This window comes from Mauremys reevesii, linkage group 5 (genome assembly GCF_016161935.1).
Source record: "Mauremys reevesii isolate NIE-2019 linkage group 5, ASM1616193v1, whole genome shotgun sequence".
In the NCBI taxonomy this organism is placed as follows: Eukaryota; Metazoa; Chordata; order Testudines; family Geoemydidae; genus Mauremys; species Mauremys reevesii.
Window position 1 is genome coordinate 9623669 of NC_052627.1, and position 21070 is coordinate 9644738.

General features: G+C 47.0%; 1 protein-coding gene and 1 long non-coding RNA gene across 6 annotated transcripts in view; one reads left to right on the plus strand and one right to left on the minus strand.

The window, feature by feature from the left end:
- Positions 1-21070, minus strand: part of LOC120406053 (UDP-glucuronosyltransferase 2A1-like) — a 39241-nt gene extending 18171 nt beyond the window's left edge. Inside the window, exons 1-2 of one of the 5 annotated variants that reach the window (XM_039540226.1) lie at positions 21046-21070; positions 16340-17243 (exon numbers count right to left, since the gene is read on the minus strand). In XM_039540226.1, the coding sequence (XP_039396160.1) occupies positions 16340-17084 (745 nt within the window). In that variant the 5' untranslated portion in view covers positions 17085-17243; positions 21046-21070. Of the gene's footprint in view, positions 1-1995; positions 2797-7135; positions 8123-16339; positions 17244-21045 lie in introns of those variants that run through there. The other 4 variants (XM_039540232.1, XM_039540230.1, XM_039540224.1 and 1 more) reach the window with 4 other exon arrangements.
- On the plus strand, positions 618-3096 carry LOC120406055. The gene is made up of 2 exons (XR_005599056.1): positions 618-708; positions 1811-3096. It is a non-coding gene; the product is annotated as an uncharacterized LOC120406055 (long non-coding RNA).

Below are 21070 nucleotides of genomic sequence, written 5' to 3' on the forward strand. Positions count from 1 at the left end.
TATTTGTTCCATCATTTGTTCCACAGGTCTCTCTGTGAAGCAATCCTGTTTACTTGTAAAGAGTGCACCAAGTCCGGTTTCCTTCCGCACAGGAGGAATCAGACAGCAGGAGGCAGTGTCTTCCAGCCAGCACGCTGCTCAAAAAGCTCCCTGTAGAAGCTTTTTCCATCCCCTAAGGGCCATTCTCCCAATCCCAGGGCTTGTTCAGCTGTCTCCTTGGCTTTCTGTTCCTTTTCTCCTAGCTTCTCCGGTATGTTAATCTGCTTCTCTGACGCAATCCAATCCAATCAATCCCCTGCCCCCAAGGCTGTTATCAGATCACAGAGGAATGCTGTGGGTCACATGACAACTCCTACTCCAGCCTTCCACGTGACTTTGTTCTGGGCAGAGGACACCCCTAACTGGTTCAGCTATCTGGTTCCATGAAGAAGTTTGTCTATTTATTTATTTTTTACATTTATCTGAAATGAGGGGCACTGATACACCCACCAGTTTCAACAAGGTTTAACCCAACCTATGACTGTATTTATCTGACCAGGACATCACAATGTTTAATATATTTGTCCTGACAACACCCCTGTGAGGTAATGCACTGCTAGCATCCCCATATACAGATAGGGAACTGAGGCACAGAGAGATGGAGGCCTTATCTAAACAGGTTCTTTATGTGTTTGTTTGTTTTTAACCAGTACAACTATTTCCATCAAGGTATGTTTGGGGTTTTTTAAAAAAAACCAAAATAGCTATACCAGTATAATCGCTAGCGAGGACTCAGTGATGTTGGCTGAAACATGCCTTAGGGCTTGGCTACACTGGAGAGTTGCAGCTCTGGTGGAGGCTTTACAGCGCTGCAACTCACTCACCGTCCACACTTGCAAGGCACATACAGCACTGCATCTCCCTGGCTGCAGCGCTGGCTGTACTCCTGCTCTGCCTCGGGTATAACTATTGCAGCACTGGTGATGCAGCGCTGGAGTGCAAGTGTAAACAGTGATTAATCTTACTATGCTGTAACTGACCTCCAGAATTTTCCCATAATGCTTTTAACTAAATTGCTTTCTTTGTTTTGTTATGATGCCTCGCTTTGTTTTGTTGTGAACTAGAGGCTCCGGGAGCTGCTTATCTAAAAAACAAACACAGCTCCTGTTTGCTGTGAATGAGGCAGGCAGGGGGATGAATAGCTACAGCTAGTGTTTGCTTGAGGAGAGGAACAGCACAACAGGGGCGGAGGTGAGGGGGAGAAAGGGAGTCCGACGGAGCAGCTCCTTATCAGGTCTGCAGGCTATTTGCAGTTAAGAGTGAATGAAGGGTCGAGAAAATGGTCAGATTTTGCAAGGCAGGGAGCTGACACAGAATTTGCAAGGCAGGCTTTGCAAGGCAGGGAGCTGACACACAGTGTCAGCTCCAAAAATCCACTCTCTCTCTCTCCCACTCCCTGTCACACTCCACCCCACCCCCCTCTTTTGAAAAGCACGTTGCAGCCACTTGAACGCTGGGATAGCTGCCCATAATGCATCACTCCCAACAGCGCTGCAAATGCTGCAAATGTGGCCACACTGCAGCGCTGGTAGCTGTCAGTGTGGACACACACCAGCGCTTTCGCTACACAGTTGTATGAACACAGCTGTAACTCCCAGCGCTGCACATCTGCAAGTGTAGCCATGGCCTTATACCCATATAATGTATTCCCCTTTCCACATGGGAAGAGGTGATGCTGCTATAAACACCTTAACACGTCCCTCCTCACTCCAGGGGTGGTACAATTTTAGCTACAATGGTATAGCTAAAGCTGTACAACTTTTATCTACAGACAAGCCTTATGTGACTTGCCCAAGGTCATCCAGGAAACGTGGCAGAGCATGAAGTTGAACCAAGGTGTCTGGAGTCCCGGGGTAGCACCCTACCCACTGGACTAGATTTCCTTTCGGAAACTGCGGCCCTACATTTTTGATGTTATGGTATAAACACAATCACGGCAAACAAGAGCAGCCTTACCTAAAACATCACTGTAGTACTGATTCCATTCTTTCCACAAAACCTGGTGAAACAGAACATCCTGAAGAGCATAAAAGAGCAGGTTTCGCAATCTCTCCATGTAGGACATCCTGTCCGTCAGTCCCCCCGTGCTGGCAGGTACGTATGAAGGAGGGGCTGGAAGCCCCCCACACAGCCGCTCCGCTGTGTTCCCATCAGAGAACCGGAAAGTATAGACAAAAGGGATTTCAAGCAACTCTGCTATCAGCTCACCGCCCGGAGAAAGAGGGTCTGAGATTAGCACATCAAACCCCGCTTGCCGGAGCTTTGCTATCAGCCTGGGGTTCAGCACCACACTGTCACAGGTCTGCTTCGACATGTTGAGAAAGACTTCCACGCTATTCATCATTTTCACCAGGCCCTCCCAGTAGGACAGATGGGGAAGCTCGTACATCCACAGGTGCAGGAAGTCCTCCAACAGGGCCGCCATGGTCTCCTTGGTAAAGGGCACCAGCAGGACCTCAAAGTCAAATGGGGAAGAGGACTCATTGTAATCGATGAGCAAATTTGCTGAAGGCACCAGCACAGTCACATCGTGGCCCCGAAGGGAGAGTTCCTCCAGCACCAGTTTTATGTTGAGCCAGTGACTGGCATCGGTGGGCCAGACCAGCACCTTCCCACAGGATCCTGAGCCCCAGCAGCTCATGTGAACCCACAGCACCAGCAAAAGCCACTTCTTCAACATCCTGGCTGTACGCGGCAGCTCTCATCAGAGCTAAGTTCAGTTCCAGAGTCCACAGTGTGAACACTTCTAAGCACAGCCCACAAAGACTGGATGCTGAATGTTCCAATCCTGATAGAAGAATATGGTCATTTCAGTGCAAAATTACCATATGTGAGGCAACACTCAGCAAGTACCAAATCCTGTTCTGGATCACCTAGAATTCTCCTTCTGAATGAAACTGATGGATTCTTCTGCAGGATTGAAAACAACCTGCTCCCTCAGCTGGACAGCTATTGTTACACAATGTGCATTTTCAGATCTGCAGGAAAATTGTCATCTTTGAATTGCAAACTATGGCCCCAGTCCAAAGCTCACTAAATCAATGCGAGTCTTTCCAATGATTGCCGTGGGCTTTGGAGCAGACCCTTATTACCAGGACTTGACCCTGTAATCACTGGTTTCTCTTCCACCAATCATGACTCACTGTCACCAACTTATTCATGATTTGCGATTGGCTGACAAATAGTTTTACAGACGCATTTGGGTCTGCGGTATTTGGGAACACTTGTCCTGAATGTGAATGTCACCTGGCTTCTGCCTCCATGCTGGGTGATAGGAGTAGTGCTGGAGGAGGTCCCTGGGGATCATGGCAGGAACTCCAGGAGACAGGCAGGCAGCGGAAGCTTTAGGGGAAGGGTAGCTCAGTGGTTTGAGCATTGGCCTACTAAACTCAGGGTTATGAGCTCAATCCTTGAGGGGGCCATTTGGGGAACTGTGGTAAAAATCTGGGGATTGGTCCTGTTTTGAGCAGGGGGTTGGACTAGATGACATCCTGAGGTCCCTTCCAACCCTATGATTCTATGATCATCAGAGTTTCACAGTTCTTGCCCACTTGGGCTGCTGCTGTGGCTTCCCTTGTTCCCCAAGTGAAGCACTTAAACTGGCTCCGAATTTCTCCGTGGTGGTGGGGGCAGGGCAGCAGAGCCTCTGTGTCACAGGGGCCAGCACCTATTACACACAAAACATAGGGCCAAATTGCCCCTCTCCCTGTGGGAAAACCTGGGAAAACCCCCAGGGCAAAGCAAAGGGGGGCGGGTTCTCCTGAGATGCTCCACGGGGGACGGCCCCACACAGAATGGGGCAGCCCACTAACCCCACCATCCCCCAAGAGCCACGTGGATCTCACCAAATCAGCAAGAGGCCTGGGCAAATTGCATGGAAGCCCTGCACCTCCACACTCGCACAGAGGGACTCTGAGCCATTCCCTAGCTATGGCCCAATGGAGCCAGGATTACAGGGACCCCACCAAACAGAGCTGTCTCCTCGATCCCTCCTGTAAGTGGGGGACTCACACAGTGGTGGAGGGGCAGAATGATAACAGAGCTGGGGACAGGATTATCTCTCTCTGGGAAACTGCAGGGCTGATGGTGGGACAATCCTAATCACCCTTCCCCAGCCCTGTGTGTGCACAGATCCCTGGCCCCACAGGGAGCTCTGTGCCAGCTCTGGGAGCAACCGAGGAGGTGGCTGTGAAGGCAACTGAAGGATGGGGCACAGATCACTGTATTATCTTTCTATGGGACACTGCATCACCTCTGCCTCGGCCTCATCCCACTCCATCGCTAGTTCACAATCAGGGCCAAAGGTTTTTGCATACACTACAAAGTGCGATGCTGCTAGTGCATTTAGATAATAGCACAGCTATGACACACACAGCCTTGAACATTAGAGCCTGCTTTTATCATTAAGAGGGAAACTGGTTAGGAGCCAGGTCTCTCAGCTTAATGTTCTGTTCTGCAGTTGGAGGAATGTCATTTTTGATCAACCAGTTAAGCCTTTGGGAGTAGAGGGTTTCATGTAAGGGTCCATTCTCAGAACAGGGGTAATGCTGACAGATCCCGGTTGTCATCAGGCAGGATCGAACCGGGGACCTCTGGAGCTAAATGCATGAGCCTCTACTGCATGAGCTAAAAGTCACATGGCTGTTAGCAGGGGCGGCTCTATGTATTTTGCCGCCCCAAGCATGGCAGTCAGGCAGCCTTCACAGCTGCATGCCTGCGGGAGGTCCGCTAGTAACGTGGATTCAGTGGCATGCCTGCAGGAGGTCCACCAGTCCCGTGCCTTCGGCATACCCACCGCCGAATTGCCACCGAAGCCGCGGGACCGGCAGACCTCCCTCAGGCATGCCACCAAAGTCTGCCTGACTGCCGCCCTCATGGCGACTGGCAGGCCGCCCCCCGCAGCTTTCCGACCTAGGCACACGCTTGGTGCGCTGGTGCCTGGAGCCGCCCCGGCTGTTAGCTAAAGCTGTAGAGCAGACTCAATCTCTCCAAGTGGTCTCGGTGCTACTACATGGGACAGAACACCACACCCAGGAGGTGCGGGGGTTACACAGGTACATTGTCAATGCCCGGCTTCCTCATAATATTGCCTGTAGTTTATTTAATAAAACTCTGATAAAAATCAAACGCCAACAAGTGTTAAATACTTTCTGCCATGATGCCAACAAATCAGTTAATTTGAATAAACAATAGGGAGAGGCGGGGGCTTCAAAAACACCCAAAGGATTTAGAAGCTCAAGTCCCTCAATGGTGCTTGTGCTCCTAAATCGCTGCACACTTTTGAAAATCTCTCCTTTGGTCTAGATTTTTTATTTTGTAAAGACAGTCGAAACTCTTTGTACATAAGACAAAGAGCCAACTACCTAGTGACTTTAGATCAGTGGGTTTAAATTCTTTTTTCGGTGAGCAATGTCGGTCAATCAAACCAGGGAAAGCAAACCAGCATGACTCCATTTTACATCCAGGTTCACATGGGGAATGATTCATCTTCTCCCCCTTTGCACAGCAGCATTATTTGCAGGGCAGTAGCCCCTGATATAGGCTAAGTCCTGTACGGACGCACAGGACAGCACGCTGGGCCCCAAAGAGATGACAGTCTCAAAAGACAAAACCAGATGAATGTTACAACAACTCTACAGCTACCCCTTGTCATTCAGGAGACTCACTATGCTGCACCTTCACTGGGTGATGTCTCCATTTCAACAGCACTAGGCACTTATAACTAGCTACTCGTTGTTCCATTGCAGTATTTGCCCTGATGACACCTTAATTGGGGCCATTTGAAACACATTCTTTGAAAAGGTGGATTCATCAGGGCCTGACTGATGAGCCCTGGCAGCTTTGTTTACGTCAAGGGGACCCGCACACCCTTAGCCCCTTTGGAAATCAGGCCTCATTTCGTTATTCTTATAATAAAGTTCAAAATAGAAACTAGAGCCCAGAGTGTAACATTTGATCAATTCACTGCAAACAGCCAACAGCTTTCAAAATGGTTCCTGGTATACCTATTGTGAGCCACCTTATTATTACTAATGTCACAATACAACCTAGAAGCCCCAATTGAAAATCTGGCCCCGTTGTGCTAGGAGCTGTACAAACACACAGTAAGAAAGCTTGCCCTCGAAACAGGCGAGATGACAAACAGATGGGAGAGAGGAAGGACTATTTTATCCATAGTAAATGGAGCCATGAAGAAGTGAAGTGAGGTGCCCAAGGTCACATGGGTAGTCTGTGGCAGAGCTGGGACTAGAATCCAGATCTCTTGCATCCGCAGTCCAGTGCTTTCACCACAAGGCCTGATGGTTACTTGTTGTGCTGCTTTATAGGATCATGCCAAAAGAAACGGATGGAATGATTTTAGGCCCCAATTTCCTCTACCGGGCAATACTCCATGGAGGGGAGAGAAAAAGAGTTTCCGAGGGTCTTTCCCTTTCTCCTCTGCCTCCCATCCGCTCGGCTGCCCCATGTAGAGCAGGAAGTTGGCACAGCCGGGCACTGCGACCAAGGCTTTTTCTTCACTCCCCTTTCTAGCTGTGAAGGGAAGTGGCAAGGCTGGAAATGTCACAAGAATGTACAGCTGGGGAACGAAGCACAGCGCGATGAAGGGGTGGGCGCCACGCAGTTCTTGTATTGATGGACCTTTTCGGTTTAGGGATGTCATTTTTTTACCAAAATACCTATGCCGGGACAGCCCCTGGTGCAGATACAGTTAAACTGATACAGAAGTGCCTTGGGCCTGGAGTGTTTAGCCAGAATCCTAGCTTGGCAAGTGTTCCTTAGAGGACTGCAGCTTATACCAGCAAAACTGGGCTCTTCCGGTGTAGCTCATCCCAGCCCCTCTCAGCAAAACAAGCTATACAAGTAAAGGAGCAGTTTTTCCGATACAACTTTGTTTATGCTAGGGGCTAGTACCGGCACAGCTGCCGGCAGAGATCACAGCCCTGATGGACATCACTATGCTGGCAAAAGCTTGCAGTCTAGACTCGGCCCAGGAAATTGAAGCTGGGTGCCTGGAATCCTCCCCCACTGGACTAGGCTTCCTTTCACACAATGCAGCCCACAGTAAAGACACAATCACGGCAAAGAGCAGCCTTACCTAAAACATCGCTGTAGTACTGATTCCATTCTCTGCAGAAAACCTGGTGAAACAGAACATCCTGAAGAGCATAAAAGAACATGTTTTTCATCCTCTCCATGAAGGACATCCTGTCCGTCAGGCTGCCCATGCTGGCAGGCACGTACGAAGGAGGGGCGGGAAGCCCCCCACACAGCCGCTCCACTGTGTTCCCCATAGAGAACCGGAAAGTATAGACAAATGGGACGCCAAGCTTCTCTGCCACTAGCTCCCCACCCAGCACTAACGGATCTGCAAGGAGAATGTCGAAGGCAGCCTCTCTCAGCATCTTCATCAGCTCCTCATTCCACACCACCGAATCACAAGTTGCTTTGTTCATAGACAGCAGCCGTGATACTAAGTTACACATCCTGGAAGTGGTCTCCCAGTATGAAAAGTTGGGCATTTCATAAAGCCACATATGGAGAAAGTCTTCCATCAGGGACGCCACATCCTCCTTTGTGAATGGCACAGGGATGACCTCAAAATTGAAAGGGGAAGGTCTGGTGGGATCTATGCCCAGGAAGGATGAAGACAACAGCACAGTCACCTCATGGCCCCTGTCTGCGAGCTCTTCTAAAATGGACTTGACATTGAGCCAGTGACTGTTATCAGCTGGCCAGACCAGCACCTTCCCACAGGACCCTGAGCCCAAGCAGGAGCCCAGAACCAAAAAGAGTGCTGCAATACACTTCCCCGACATCATGTGGCTGCATTTCCTTGGAAGCTGTTGCACTCTGCTTGCTTGCTTGCCTACTTCTTTCGATCCAGGTGCCGGTACACAAGAGGACAGCCCACGGTGGAGATTATGTTCTAAAACTTCCAACATTGATTAACCTTAATTGTCTCAGAGCACAGGGAATACCTTGGCAGTAAAAGTCAATCTGTGCTAGCACATAATCCTGTCCTGGATAAAACCGTATGAATTGCCTGCTTCAATCCACAGCAGGAAACAAGATTCGAGTCAGATCACTCCCTCTGTTGAGCAATCACTAACAGTCATTCTTGCTCTGAACGAATCACTGCTCTTCGTACTAACTGCTACTGCCCCTACTGCAGAGAGAGAACTAGCCACCAGATAAAGGAAGGACTTTAGAAAAATAATCTTGCCTTACTGTAGGAGAAAGAGCATTAAGGAGAAAGAAAGAAATGCATTGCCAACTGTATTGCAGCATGTGGGTTTCTGTAACTGTTTTCCAGCGATAGATCCTACAGGAGCTGTGATAGGGAAGCAGGAAAGTGACAGCATGTCTACTATAGCCAGTCTGTAAAGTTAGGGGCTTGCTTTTGTGAAAGTGAAATGAATTATATTAAAGAAATAGAATGAATTAAAGAATGCTGTATGTGCCTTTAAGTAGAAATGAAAAGAATGCTGTGATCCAGGTGTCAGGAAAGCAGACATTAAGGTAGAACAATTGCTCCACTTAAGGGCGATTGGTGAAGTATTAGCCTTAGATCGATAAGAGTTAGTAAGGAAGTAGGAGATGCATGCTGTGCCCCAGGTAAATTTTACAATTTTGCTCTCTTTGTCCCTTTGTTTAGTTCGCGCCCTTTTATCTGTATAAAAAAGACTGTTTGGGTCTTGCATGGGGCTCACATTATCTGGGTGTTATTAGCAGAGCGCTGTGCTAATAAAACAGAGTGGTCTGACAAACTGAGTCCTGAGTCTAACTGACACTTTCACAAGACTTTTATACCTGGAGTTAATTGCCAATTAACTTGAGGTAATTAACAGATTTGTAAAGGCTGGTGTGGACACAGTGCACACAGGGGCGGCTCCAGGCTCCAGCACACCAAGCGCGTGCTTGGGGCGGCAAGCCACGGGGAGGCACTCTGCCGGCGCCGCAAGTGCGGCAGGCAGCCTACCTGCCGTGCTTGGGGCGGCAAAATGCCTAGAGCCGCCCCTGAGTGCACACATTTCATCATGTTACACAGGTCTTGTTCTTTTCTCTAGGGATCAGCACAGCCTGTCTGCAGTGGGGAGAGTCCACAGCGTGGCTACACTTGAAAGTTGCAGCGCTGGGAGTTACAGCGCTGGTCATGCAGCTGTGCCTGAACAGCGCTGGTGTGTGGCCACACTCACAGCTACCAGCGCTGGTGTGTGGCCACATTTGCAGCATTTACAGCGCTGCTGGGAGTGCTGCATTATGGGCAGCTATCCCAGCATTCAAGTGGCCACAACGTGCTTTTCAAAAGAGGGGGGTGGAGGGTGGTGTACTGTGACAGGGAGCCGGGAAGATAGAGAGAGTGGATTTTTGGAGCCAACACTGTGTGTTAGTTTCCTGGATTGAAAAATCACAAAATGTTCGCAAACCCTTAGTCTTAACTCTTAATTGCAAACAGCCTGCCTCCAACACGGACTTCCCGCTGTTTCACTCACTCCCTGTGGTGTACTGTGACAGGGAGCGGGGAAGAGAGAGAGAGGGGATTTTTGGAGCCAACACTGTGTGTTAGCTTCCTGGATTGAAAAATCACAAAATGTTCGCGAACCCTTAGTCTTAGTTGCAAACAGCCTGCATCCAACGCTGTTTCTCTGTCAAGCAAACATTCACTCCCTGCTTGCCTCTCATTTGATCGTTCACAGCCAGGTAAAGATAGCTCCTGTTTGCTGTGATCAGTGTTTGGTTTTTTTAGATAAGCAGTTCAACGGATCGGAGTTCACAACAAAACAAAGAGAGGCTGCATAACAAAACAAAGAGAGTAATTTAGTTAAAAGCATTCTGGGATATCTCCTTATTCCCTGGAGGCCAATAAAAGCGCTGGTGTGTGTCCACACTTGATGAGCCGCGCTGGATCACCAGCGCTGCAATCGCTACACCCCAACCTGACCAGCTGTACAGCCAGCGCTGCAGCCAGGGAGTTGCAGCGCTGGATGTGCCTTGCAGGTGTGGACGGTTACTAATTGCAGCGCTGGAAAGCCTCTACCAGCGCTGCAACTTGCAAGTGTAGCCAAGCCCTTAAATTACCTGGAGTTAACTGGCAATCAACAAGTACCTCAAGCTAATTGTCAATCAATTATCTCCAGCTACAAAAATCTAGTGAAGACAAGCACAGGCCCCTTCTATTTGGGATAGTTCATCTGTGACTCTTTTGGCCTCTGTTTTCACCAGCGTTTTTTTCTTCCTTCTGCTTTGTCTTGTTTCCTATGTTGGCTGCTTCTCCCTAGGCTAGTAGGCTGGGTTAAATACCCTGGGTCTCTTCTCACTCTGCCATGCCCTCCTTCTATCACTCTATAGCATAAAAGGGCCCTAAAGCCAGCTGACCTGGCCACCTGGGAATTCTTCTTATGCAGGGAATATACAGCCTTTAATCCTCGTCATGCAAGGGTTTCCCTCTTACGTGTCAGAAGGGCTCAGTTAAGCCAATGGGATTCTTTCCAACGGGCTGTCAATCAGGCCTAAACTTTAAGTAGTCCCCAAAAGAAAATAAATGCAGTTTCATCATGAAGCAATTGGAAGAAGCCATGCGGAAAAGCAACAGAACAATTGCAGTCATCAGCTCCAGCTCCTTCGTACGCATTAGATACCCTCAGATGTATCTCGCAGTTTCAAAATTAGGTATAACTTCCATTATCTGAATGCAGTGAAGGCAAGAATAAGCTGAGATAAGTGCGGTTTCAGATAGCAGAAGAGTTTATGGTGTAAGGGCTTGTCTATGTGCAAAGTTGGTTTAACCAAAGACGGACATGACCTTAGTTTGGATAATTGAGGCGGCCCGTGCTGCATTTGACATGAGAAACAAGAAATGTCCGACTGAGGAGGGAAATTTTCAACCCATGTGCATGATGGCATCCTCCTGTTCTAAAGAAATATTGCACCATGACAAAGAAAATAATTGGAAGTGAACTATTCATGGATCCTCTTGTTATTCTCTTCCAATGGCATTCCAGGCCAGTTGTGGTTTGGTGAAACATACTGGTAGCAGCCACATGTGACACCACTGCACATAAACAACAACAGGAGTCTTCATTCCTGCAAGGTTTTCACAAGTGCTTCAGAGGAGATTCCAGCCACACACTTCCATCATCAGAATGGACAGCGTCACTGGCTGAGTAGAAGGGGAAGGAGGAGAGTCGTATGGATTCAATGTAGCTGCTGTAATCAGAGGGTCCTGGACTTCATTTATCCCTGTTTTAGGCCAATGTCTCTGTTGTCTTCAATAGAGTCACTCCTGAGTTACAACAGTGTCAGAGGAAAGGCAGCCCCACTGACTTCATCAACTATCTTCCTCTGCCTCAGAGGAAACAGACCATTGATTATGCTTCCCTACTTCTGATATACAGATGTTTACCCTCCAGGGAAACCTCTACGTTGACAAGGCCACATACTCAGCTCATAGAAACCAGTGTCACTCCACTGAAGTCCATTTACACCAGCTGAGGATCTGGCCCTGTCCTCAATCATTTTGTCACCTTATGTTACCCATCCCTTTCGAAAATAGAGGTGAGTACTTACGGAAACTCACCCAATACGCTGCTATAATAGGAGTCCCATTCCTTCCAAATCAGGAGCTGCAGAAGGTCATGAATGAGGTAGAGCAATAGGTTTTCAGTCCTTTCCAAGAAGGACATCTTTTCTTGTAGCTCAGAGGTGGCAGCTGGCACGTAAGAAGGAGGAGCCAATATCTGACCACACAGTCTCTCAAATGCAAAGCCTGGGGAAAACCTCAGGGTGAAGATAAATGGCACCGTCAGCAGCTCCGCCAGCAGCTCCCCACAGGGCAGCACTGGGTCTGAGAGAAGGACATCATACTGGGACATCCGCAGCTTTTCCAGCAGCTTTCTGCTTTTTACTGCCCCATCACATATCTGCCTCTGCGTGTGAGAAACGCTACGTGAGAGGCTCCTCATCGTGCTATGCATTTCCCAGAAGGAGACCTGAGCTTTCTCATAGACCCAGAAACGCAGGAATTTTTCCCACAGTGATCGCAGCCTGTCAGAGGTAAATCCAACCTCGATGGCTTCAAAATGAAGAGCGGAAGCTGAAGTAGCGTTGACAGAAAGGGATGCTGAATGGACCAGCACTGTAATGTTATGGCCCATGCTTGCCAGTTCTTCAGTCACCAGTTTCAGATTCATCCAGTGGCTGTAATCCGCAGGCCACACCAGCACCTTCCCAGAAAGCACATTCTCAGCCAGCAGGGAGAGGCAAAGTAGTACCCTGCAGGTGCACTGCAAATTTAGCATCGCTGCAGCAGCTGTAAATCAGCAGACAAGGGCTGTGTTCACACGGATCTGCCTTAAAAGAGTGAGTCATAAAAAATTCATGCTGTCAGTAAGAAACATCCCATGATTTATGATACACCCGTCTCTTTCTGGAAAACCTGGATGGGAATTCTATTCAGCATGGAATGGAGCAAACTTTGCAGATCTCCCTATCAGACGGTACAAACAGTGAACACCATGAACTTGCTGTTTCATGTGATTTTTAAAGCTAACGGCACAACTGGGAGTTCGGCACCCACTGACTTTTAATCAGAGATAAGGGCCAGATTTACAAAGGTCTTTAGGTGCCTAATGAGGCAGACAGGTGCTTAACCTGCTTAGGTGCCTAGTGGTATTTAGGCAAGTGCCTAACTCCCCTTAGCTTCAAAGGGAGTTAGGCACCTAACCTGCTTAGAATGAAACCGCTCTAAAGCAACACTGTTTGACCACACACACATATAGGGAAGTGGCATCCCCAGCGATCAAGGATGTCTTTCTGCAGCTTGGGGTCCTTCTGGACTCCTCAGTGTTACTGGCTGGCCAAATAACCCTGGCAGCAAACAATACCCACCCACTGCCACCTGCTGAAGAGAATGAAATACCCACGTGCAACAAGACCAGGGCTCTGTTGAAACAAAAGGGTTTGCAGGTAGCGTGTTCTCTCAGTAACTGGGTGGATGAGAGGCCTGCTGTGGCCATTGAATCTGCGCTGCACTCCAAGTTCAAACTCCAAGTTCTGCCCTTGGCAGAAATGTGAGAATGAGCTACAGGCCTGTTGCTACTATCTGCTTCTGATAAATGGGTTTCCTCTTCTTAGGAATGGGCCCTGAGTAGTACAGCTAATTTAGAAGGGGCTCTAACTTTTATGGGGGGGGGGGCTCTCCTCAAACCCCCATGCAAGCTGGGATCTCGGGGACTGGGTCTTAGCTCCTTCCCTGCCCCCTATATGCGAGCCAGGATCTGAGGGCCCCTGCCTCTTTTGGGGAAGGGGAAGTTGAGCTCCTTTCCCTGACCCCCCTGGGATCTGAGGTGGCCCTGACTCTGTACAATGGAGACAATAGCACTTCCTTACCTCACAGGGGTGTTGGGAGGATAAATACATGAAAGATGGTGAAATGCTCAGATGCTATAGTAACAAAGGACAAATAAGTACCTGAAATGGAACTAGACTAGACACCATGCAATGAGATGTTTGGTATAAGAGCTGTTTGCTCTTCTGTATGCCACTAGGGGACAGTAACGTACTGTAGACTGGATTTGAAAGTCTGGTAAAGCACTAGCTTTTTCCGGGTAACCTATTTTCTCTGCACTTAAGAAATCACTTAAAGTCCCTTTCACTGTGAGAGAAAAATAGCTTCTAAGCTTCTGCTCTGCAAAAGTTCTCATTGTTTACCAAGTCACATTGTTACTGTCCTAATGTTTTTCATTGCAGCTTATGCGTACGGTTTGGATCATTCTTTCCTTTTTCATTCTCTCTGTCCATTCTTCCCATACAAAAGCAGACAGGTATTGTAATGGAATAGCTATGGGAAACCAAGGGGAGTCAAGTGATCTGCTGTGACTGCAGTATGACAATAGAGGTTCATTTTCTTAAAGCGTGAAGGGCTCAGTCTTGCAAGGTGCCGAGCCTCAGTCAGGTGCTGGAGTCAGTGAGAGTTGAAGGTGCAGTTCACAGTTCCAAACCTATTCACTGATCCTATGTAATTAATATTTAAGTAAACTATCAGCGTTACAAGACAGATTAGCTCCACTGACAACAATTCAAAACAAAGGGTTCTATGTGAAATGAAAGAAATCGCAGTGCCCTCATTGCTTATTACCGGATGCAGTGTATGTAAGCATAATTTGTTTTGAAAAGAGAGGCTCGGTTTTAACTAACCTGTGATGTAAGTATGGGCTTTGGTTACAAAGCCATGCTTGATTTCAGTATATCCGCTGAGAACCTCTGAATTTTCCTCTCATTCACCCAGCCAAATTGCCATGCTGGAAAGAAACAGTTAGGGCAGAGCGTATTTTGTCTTCAGGCTTTATCCACAACTGATTTGTAGCACTAACACAGAGAAAACTTGAAAGCCATCTTCACTATATTCATAGATATTAAGGCCAGAAGGTGCTCATTAGATCATCTAATCTGATCTCCTGTGTAACACAGGCCAGAGAATTTCACCCAGTTACCCCTATATTGAGCCCTATATCACAGAAGAGCCTCCAAAATTAACGTATCTTGCTGTTAGGGGAAAACATGGCTTGGGTTCTGGGTCATATCAGTGCTACCCAATATGGAAGCGGTTCAAGGAGGAGAGTATCCGGGGTGGTTGTTTAGAACATTGTGGCAGCAGCCTCTCTATAATTTAGGCTGTAGCTAGGATTCTAAAAATGCCCCAGAAAAGACAGTTCATTGTGAATGTTGGCAGGTTGTGCCATGGGCCAGGGTTTGCTTCATGGGGAGAATCTCAAGTCAGTTGAACTAGGGGTTCCTAAGACATAGCACACTAAAAATTGACTCTTTTGAAAATAAAAAAAATATTGTAACGTTTTCTGCTCACCCTCTGTGAGGGGTGAAATGTCTAGCCTGTGCTTTTGTGGCTGACATCTTGTGCCTGGGACTACAAAGAAAATTTGGCACATAAAATACAGAAAGGTATTAGCAAAAAGAATGGGGAGTACTTGTGGCACCTGAAATGGCACAAGTACTCCTCGTTCGTTTTGCTGATACAGACTAACATGGCTACCACTCAGAAAGGTATTAGGATTTTTTTTTTTTGAGCTATGGAAAGACCACGGGGACTGCTGGTGATTCATGGATAGAGGTCAGACTAAGGGTCCTGTCTGGCCTTAAAATCCATCAGTGTCTGGCTCACTAGCATTGTCTGCAGACTCCTGACTGAGTTCAGCACTAGCTCTCCTCTGAACCTAACAAAAAGCACAGAGGGAATGGGCAAAATGATGTGCTTGCTTGCTTCTCAGCTGGATTTGAACTCAGGACCTCCAACACCACAGTACAGATCTTTACCACTTGAGCTAAAACAGCCCTTGTAGGTTTTATCATCTTATGGGAACCAGCCACTTGAAGAGGACACATAATATCACTGAACCAGTGAGTTACACTTATATACGCCCATCAAACATCCTTTGGTCTAGGAGCAGCACTGGGCTAGGGACTAGGATTTCTAGTGTCACCTCTTCCAACACCTGGCTCTAGTAGTTCCCTCACACCCCTTATTACTGAGATAGTCATTGTGCCCCTGTCCTGGAAGAGAAACAAGCACCATTAACCCTCTTTTAGAGATGAGATAACTGTAGTCCACTGGAGACATGAGTTCACTTCTGGCACCGCTGGGACTAGAACCTCATCTATCCTCTTCTAAGTACACATTATAACAATCTGTAATTACATGACCACAAGCAATTTGTTCTACAGGACCCCTACCACATTCAGTGCATCGGAGGGACAGAAAATGAGACAGACAGTTGGAAAGGTTGGATTGTAAGGTCCTTAAAGTGCCTAGCACAATCGGGTCCCAGGGTGACCAGGCAGCAAGTGTGAAAAATCAGGACAGTGGGCAGGGAGTAATAGGCGCCTATATAAGACAAAGCTCCAAATATCAGGACTGTCCCTATAAAATCAGGACATCTGGTCACCCTATGGGGTTCTGGTCCATGAGTTGGACTCCCAGGTCCTACAGTAATACAAATAATAAATAATAATTATAGTAATAAAGGCTGTTCTCCCATGGTTAAGCCACTGGACTGGAACCTAAGAGAACTGAATTCTATTCCTAGCTTTGCCACAATGGTGTGGTGCGGGGCAAGGCTCAGTTATGCTTATGCAGATGCACAGTGGGGCCGGACTGATGTTGTCTGGGGCAACTTAAAAGTTAGGAGGTACCAGAATTCAAGCGCTTGTCTTTGCAACATGAACATTCTTCTGACATAGATTTTTGGATGTAATATCATTAAGAATGAAAGAGTGAAATGCTTACCTAGAATGTCACTGTAATACGAATCCCATTCTCCCCAGTAGCTCTCAAACACATAGTCTTGTAGGAGGTAAGACACTATGTTTTTTATTCTTTCGCCGAATGATAACTTGTCTGTGAGCTCAGACAGGGCTGCGGGTGCATACGAAGGCGGAGAGGGCATCTTCCCACAATGCCTCTCCACTGTTGAGGCTGGTGTGAAACGCAGAGAGTACACAAATGGAATTCCGAGTTTGAGAGCAACTAGGTCACCGCCGATAGTCACCGGATCGGCGAGAAGCACATCGTACTTGTCCCTCTGCAGCCGGGCCATTAAATCCCGGTTGCCTAGCACGCCATCACACAGCTGTCTAGTCAGCTCATTCGCTTTGCTGATCAGTTTCCCCAGTTCCTTGTAGAACTGCCAGAAGGTCAGTGCAGTTGGTCTGTTATACACCCACAAGCTCACCATCTCCTTGATCAAGGAGTCAATGTAGTTCTTTCCAAAGGGCACAGGGTACACCTCGAACCTCTCGGCCGTCTCAGCATGCGGTGTGATGAAGAGGGAAGCGTTTGCCACTAGGATGGTGACATTGTGCTCTCGGCGTATCAGTTCCTGTATAATGATCTTAACATTTAGCCAGTGACTGGCTTCCGCAGGCCAAATCAGCACATTCCCACAGAAGACCGTTCCTATCAGAGTGACCTGAAAAGCTATAAATTGGATGTGCTTCTTTGACACACTGGTTCGGGCTGTGGCGGAGGCCATGGCAGGTTTGGTGACTGGACAGGAATATATTTTTCACTCTCAATCACTTTCTCAGCCTCTCTCAGTGATGTGGAATAGCCACTTGACCAGTACTCCTAACGACGAACAGACACGCTCTAGAAGAGTGGGTTTTCCAAACCTGGATGGCGATGGATACACCTGGAACACAAGTACAGTTTAGGTGTCTGGATTAAAAAGACAGAAAGGGTTATGACATTTCTTTCTTGCTTAGCTCTTCTTTTTCCACTTGTTTTTTAATCATTAGTTTCGGCTGAGGGGAAAGACGGCCAATAGAAATCCTAAACATTAGTTAAGTCTTCAAAAACAGGGCTTCAAATGAGACTTAAGTGGCACATGAGCCTTGTGTTGATCCCTCTGATAGGGGTGAATTTAATCCTTTGGCTTTATCTGTGGTAGTACCATAGTATTTCCGGACAAAAATATTAACCATGGAAATGAGGGTAAGTATGGAATGTCTCATGATGCTCTTCATGTATCGATTTGTTAGGGAAGTATGAGGATAGGCCTCCTGTTAATTTTCCCATGCAGGGCCACTGGAAAGCATGTCACCGTCTCAGGACTGTGAAGGTTAGCTTTTTTAACTGTAGCATGATTGGTATTTATTTGTTCTAATGTTTGTGTTACTTAGTATAGTAACTTACAGGTTTTTCTTTTGGTCTAAATATTTTCTTTTCTCCCCCCCCTTTTTAGAAAAAGATGTGGTGACACTAGTGACCTCCAGCAGGTGGTGCGGTTATAAGCGGTGTGATAAGGTCTATTCAAGAAATGCTTATTGGCATTGGGGAGGCAACCTGCCACCACAGCACTGAGCCTTGCGTGGGGAGAGGCTGCTATAGCAGGGGCCAGAGGTGATGAATCCCCCATAGGACTCTCTGCAATGAGGAGGGGCTGGCGCCTCCCATAGCCATCTGCTCCAAGGCTGGTGGGGAGAGCACCGCTTTCCTGGCCCTCTGCCCTGAGGATGGGTGACCCATAGAACAGGAATACCGGGCCAGGGTAGCCCCCTCCCCTCAAAGTCTCATGAGTGGCAGCACCAGCTGTGGTGGGTTAGGGAGGAGTGAGCTTTGCCTGCTCACTGAAGGACCAGTGATGGAGGCTGGAGGGCTTCCTCCTCCCTAAGGAGAGCCAGCAGCAGCTATGTAGTAACCTGGGCTCCAACCTCTCTTCCCTATTAGCTGCCTGAAGAGCAGAAACACACTAAGATTCATCTTAACCTTACTCACTGATAGCTTGGCTATCTACCAACTCACATCACTGTGTACATAAGGACATAAGAATGGCCATACTGGTCAAACCCATGTTCCACCTAGCCCAGTAGCCGATGCCAGGTGCTTTGAAGGGAATGAACAGAACAGGGCAATTATCAAGTGATCCACCTCTGCTCATCCAGTCTCACCTTTTGACACTCAAAGGTTTAGCCACTGATGGACCTATACTCCATGAACTTATCCAATTCTTTTTTGAACCCACTTACACTTTTGGCCTTCACAACATCCCCTGGCAATGAGTTCCACAGGTTGACTGTGTGTTGTGTGAAGTACTTCCTTTTGTGTGTTTTAAACCTGCTGTCTATTAATCTCATTGGCTATTCCCTTGTTCTTGTGTTCTTGGGGTAAAGAACTCTTCCCTATTCCCTTTCCACACCAATAATGATTTTATAGACCTCTATCGTATCCCCCTTTTGCCATCTCTTTTCCAAGCTGAACAATTCCAGTCTTTTTAATCTCTCCTTATACAGAAGCTGTTCATCATTTTTGTTGGCCTTCTCTATACCTTTTCCAGTTCCAGTGTTCAAGGTAATGGCGTACCAGGGATTTATATAGTGGCACTATGATATTTTCTGTCTTATTATCTATCCCTTTCCTAATGGTTCCTTACACAATAGCTTTTTTGACTGCTGCTGCACATTTGATGGCCACTGCACACTGAGTGGAGGATTTCAGAGAACTATCTAAAATGACTCCAAGATCTTTCTTGAGTGACAACAGCTAATTTAGACCCCATCATTTTGTATGTATAATTGAGATTATGTTTCCCAATGTGCATTATTTTGCACTTATCAACATTGAATTTTGTGACATCTGTACATTTTGCCACTTCACTATTTGTCCCCTTTTTCAGGTCATTTATGAATATGTTGAACAGCATAAGTTCTGATGCGGTTCAACAAGGACAAGTGCAGAGTCCTGCAGTTAGGACGGAAGACTCCTATGCACTGCTACAGACTAGGGACCGAGTGGCTAGGAAGCAGTTCTGCAGAAAAGGACCTAGGGGTCACAGTGGATGAGAAGCTGGATATGAGTCGACAGTGTGCCCTTACTGCCAAGAAGGCTAACGGCATTTTGGACTGTATAAGTAGGAGCATTGCCAGCAGATTGAGGGACATGATCATTCCCCTCTATTCGGCATTGGTGAGGACTCATTTGGAGTTCTGTGTCCAGTTTAGGACCCCACACTACAAGAAGTATGTGGAAAAATTGGAAAGAGTTCAGTGGAGGGCAACAAAAATGATTAGGGGGCAGGAGCACATGACTTATGAGGAGAGGCTGAGGGAACTGGGATTGCAGAAGAGAAGAATGAGGGGGGATTTGATAGCTGCTTTCAACTACCTGAAAGGGAGTTCCAAAGAGGATGGATCTAGACTGTTCTCAGTGGTAGAAGATGACAGAACAAGGAGTAAAGGTCTCAAGTTGCAGTGGTGGAGGTTTAGGTTGGATATTAGGAAAAACTGTTTCACTAGGAGGGTGGTGAAGCACTGGAATGGGTTACCTAGGGAGGTTGTGAAATCTCCTTCCTTGGAGGTTTTTAAGGTCAGGCTTGACAAAGCCCTGCCTGGGATGATTTAGTTGGGGTTGGTTCTGCTTTGAGCAGGGGGTTGGACTAGAACCTCTTGAAGTCCCTTCCAACCCTGATATTCTATGTCCCAGTACAGATCCTTAGGGGACCTTCTATTTATTTTTCTCCATTCTGGAAACTGAACATTTATTCCTACCCTTTGTTTCCTGTCTTTTAATGAGTTACTGATCCATGAGAGGACCTTCCCTCTTATCACGACTCCTTACTTTGTTTAAGAGCCTTTTGTGTGGGATCTTTCTGAAAGTCCACGTATACTACATCAACTGGATCACCCCTGTCCACGTGTGCTGACACCCTCAAAGAAATAGATTGGTAAGGCATGATTTCCCCTTTACAAAAGCCATCTTGACTCTTCCCCAAGATACTGTGTTCATCTATGTGACTAATAATTCTGTTCCTTACTACCAGATTGCCTAGTACTGAAATTAGATTTACTGGCCTGGAATTGCCAACATCATCTCTGCAGTCTTTTTAAAAAAATAGGCATTATATTAGCCCTCCTCTAATCATCTAGTAGTACTAGTGCAGAGGCTGATTTAACAATGTTTTCTGACTGCCATGACCTTCTGAGCCTCTGTCAACACCCGTGAATATTTGTCACTCCCAATACCATCCAGCATAACTAGTAATTCACACATGACAACATTTAAAACACAGGCACCGCAAGTTCAACCCCATAGTTTCTACTTAGGTACCTAAATAAGTATCCTATGAAGCTTTCTCTGACTCTAATAGAAGTTGTGAGTGCTCAAACCCTCTGAAAATCAGACCTGTTATTTAGATGCCTAAATGTGGATGTAGGAGTCTAACTTGACATCCCCAATTTTGAAATTTTTGGCCTTTTTCATATTCAGACTTTTTAAATTGACAAAGTTCCCCAAATCCATGAGTCTAAAGCAAATTAAGGCAGTGTCCTGGAACAGTACAGTATATCTCAAATCAAAATAATTTACCATCACAATAATAATTCAACAGGTAGTTACATTCTTATAATCAACAGGTAGTTTTTCAATTGCTACTAATTCTATGATTTAAGTAGACAAGTGGGGTTCACTTATATACCCCAATGCAGTTCACCACCAACCTTGTAACATTAACTATTCTGCCAG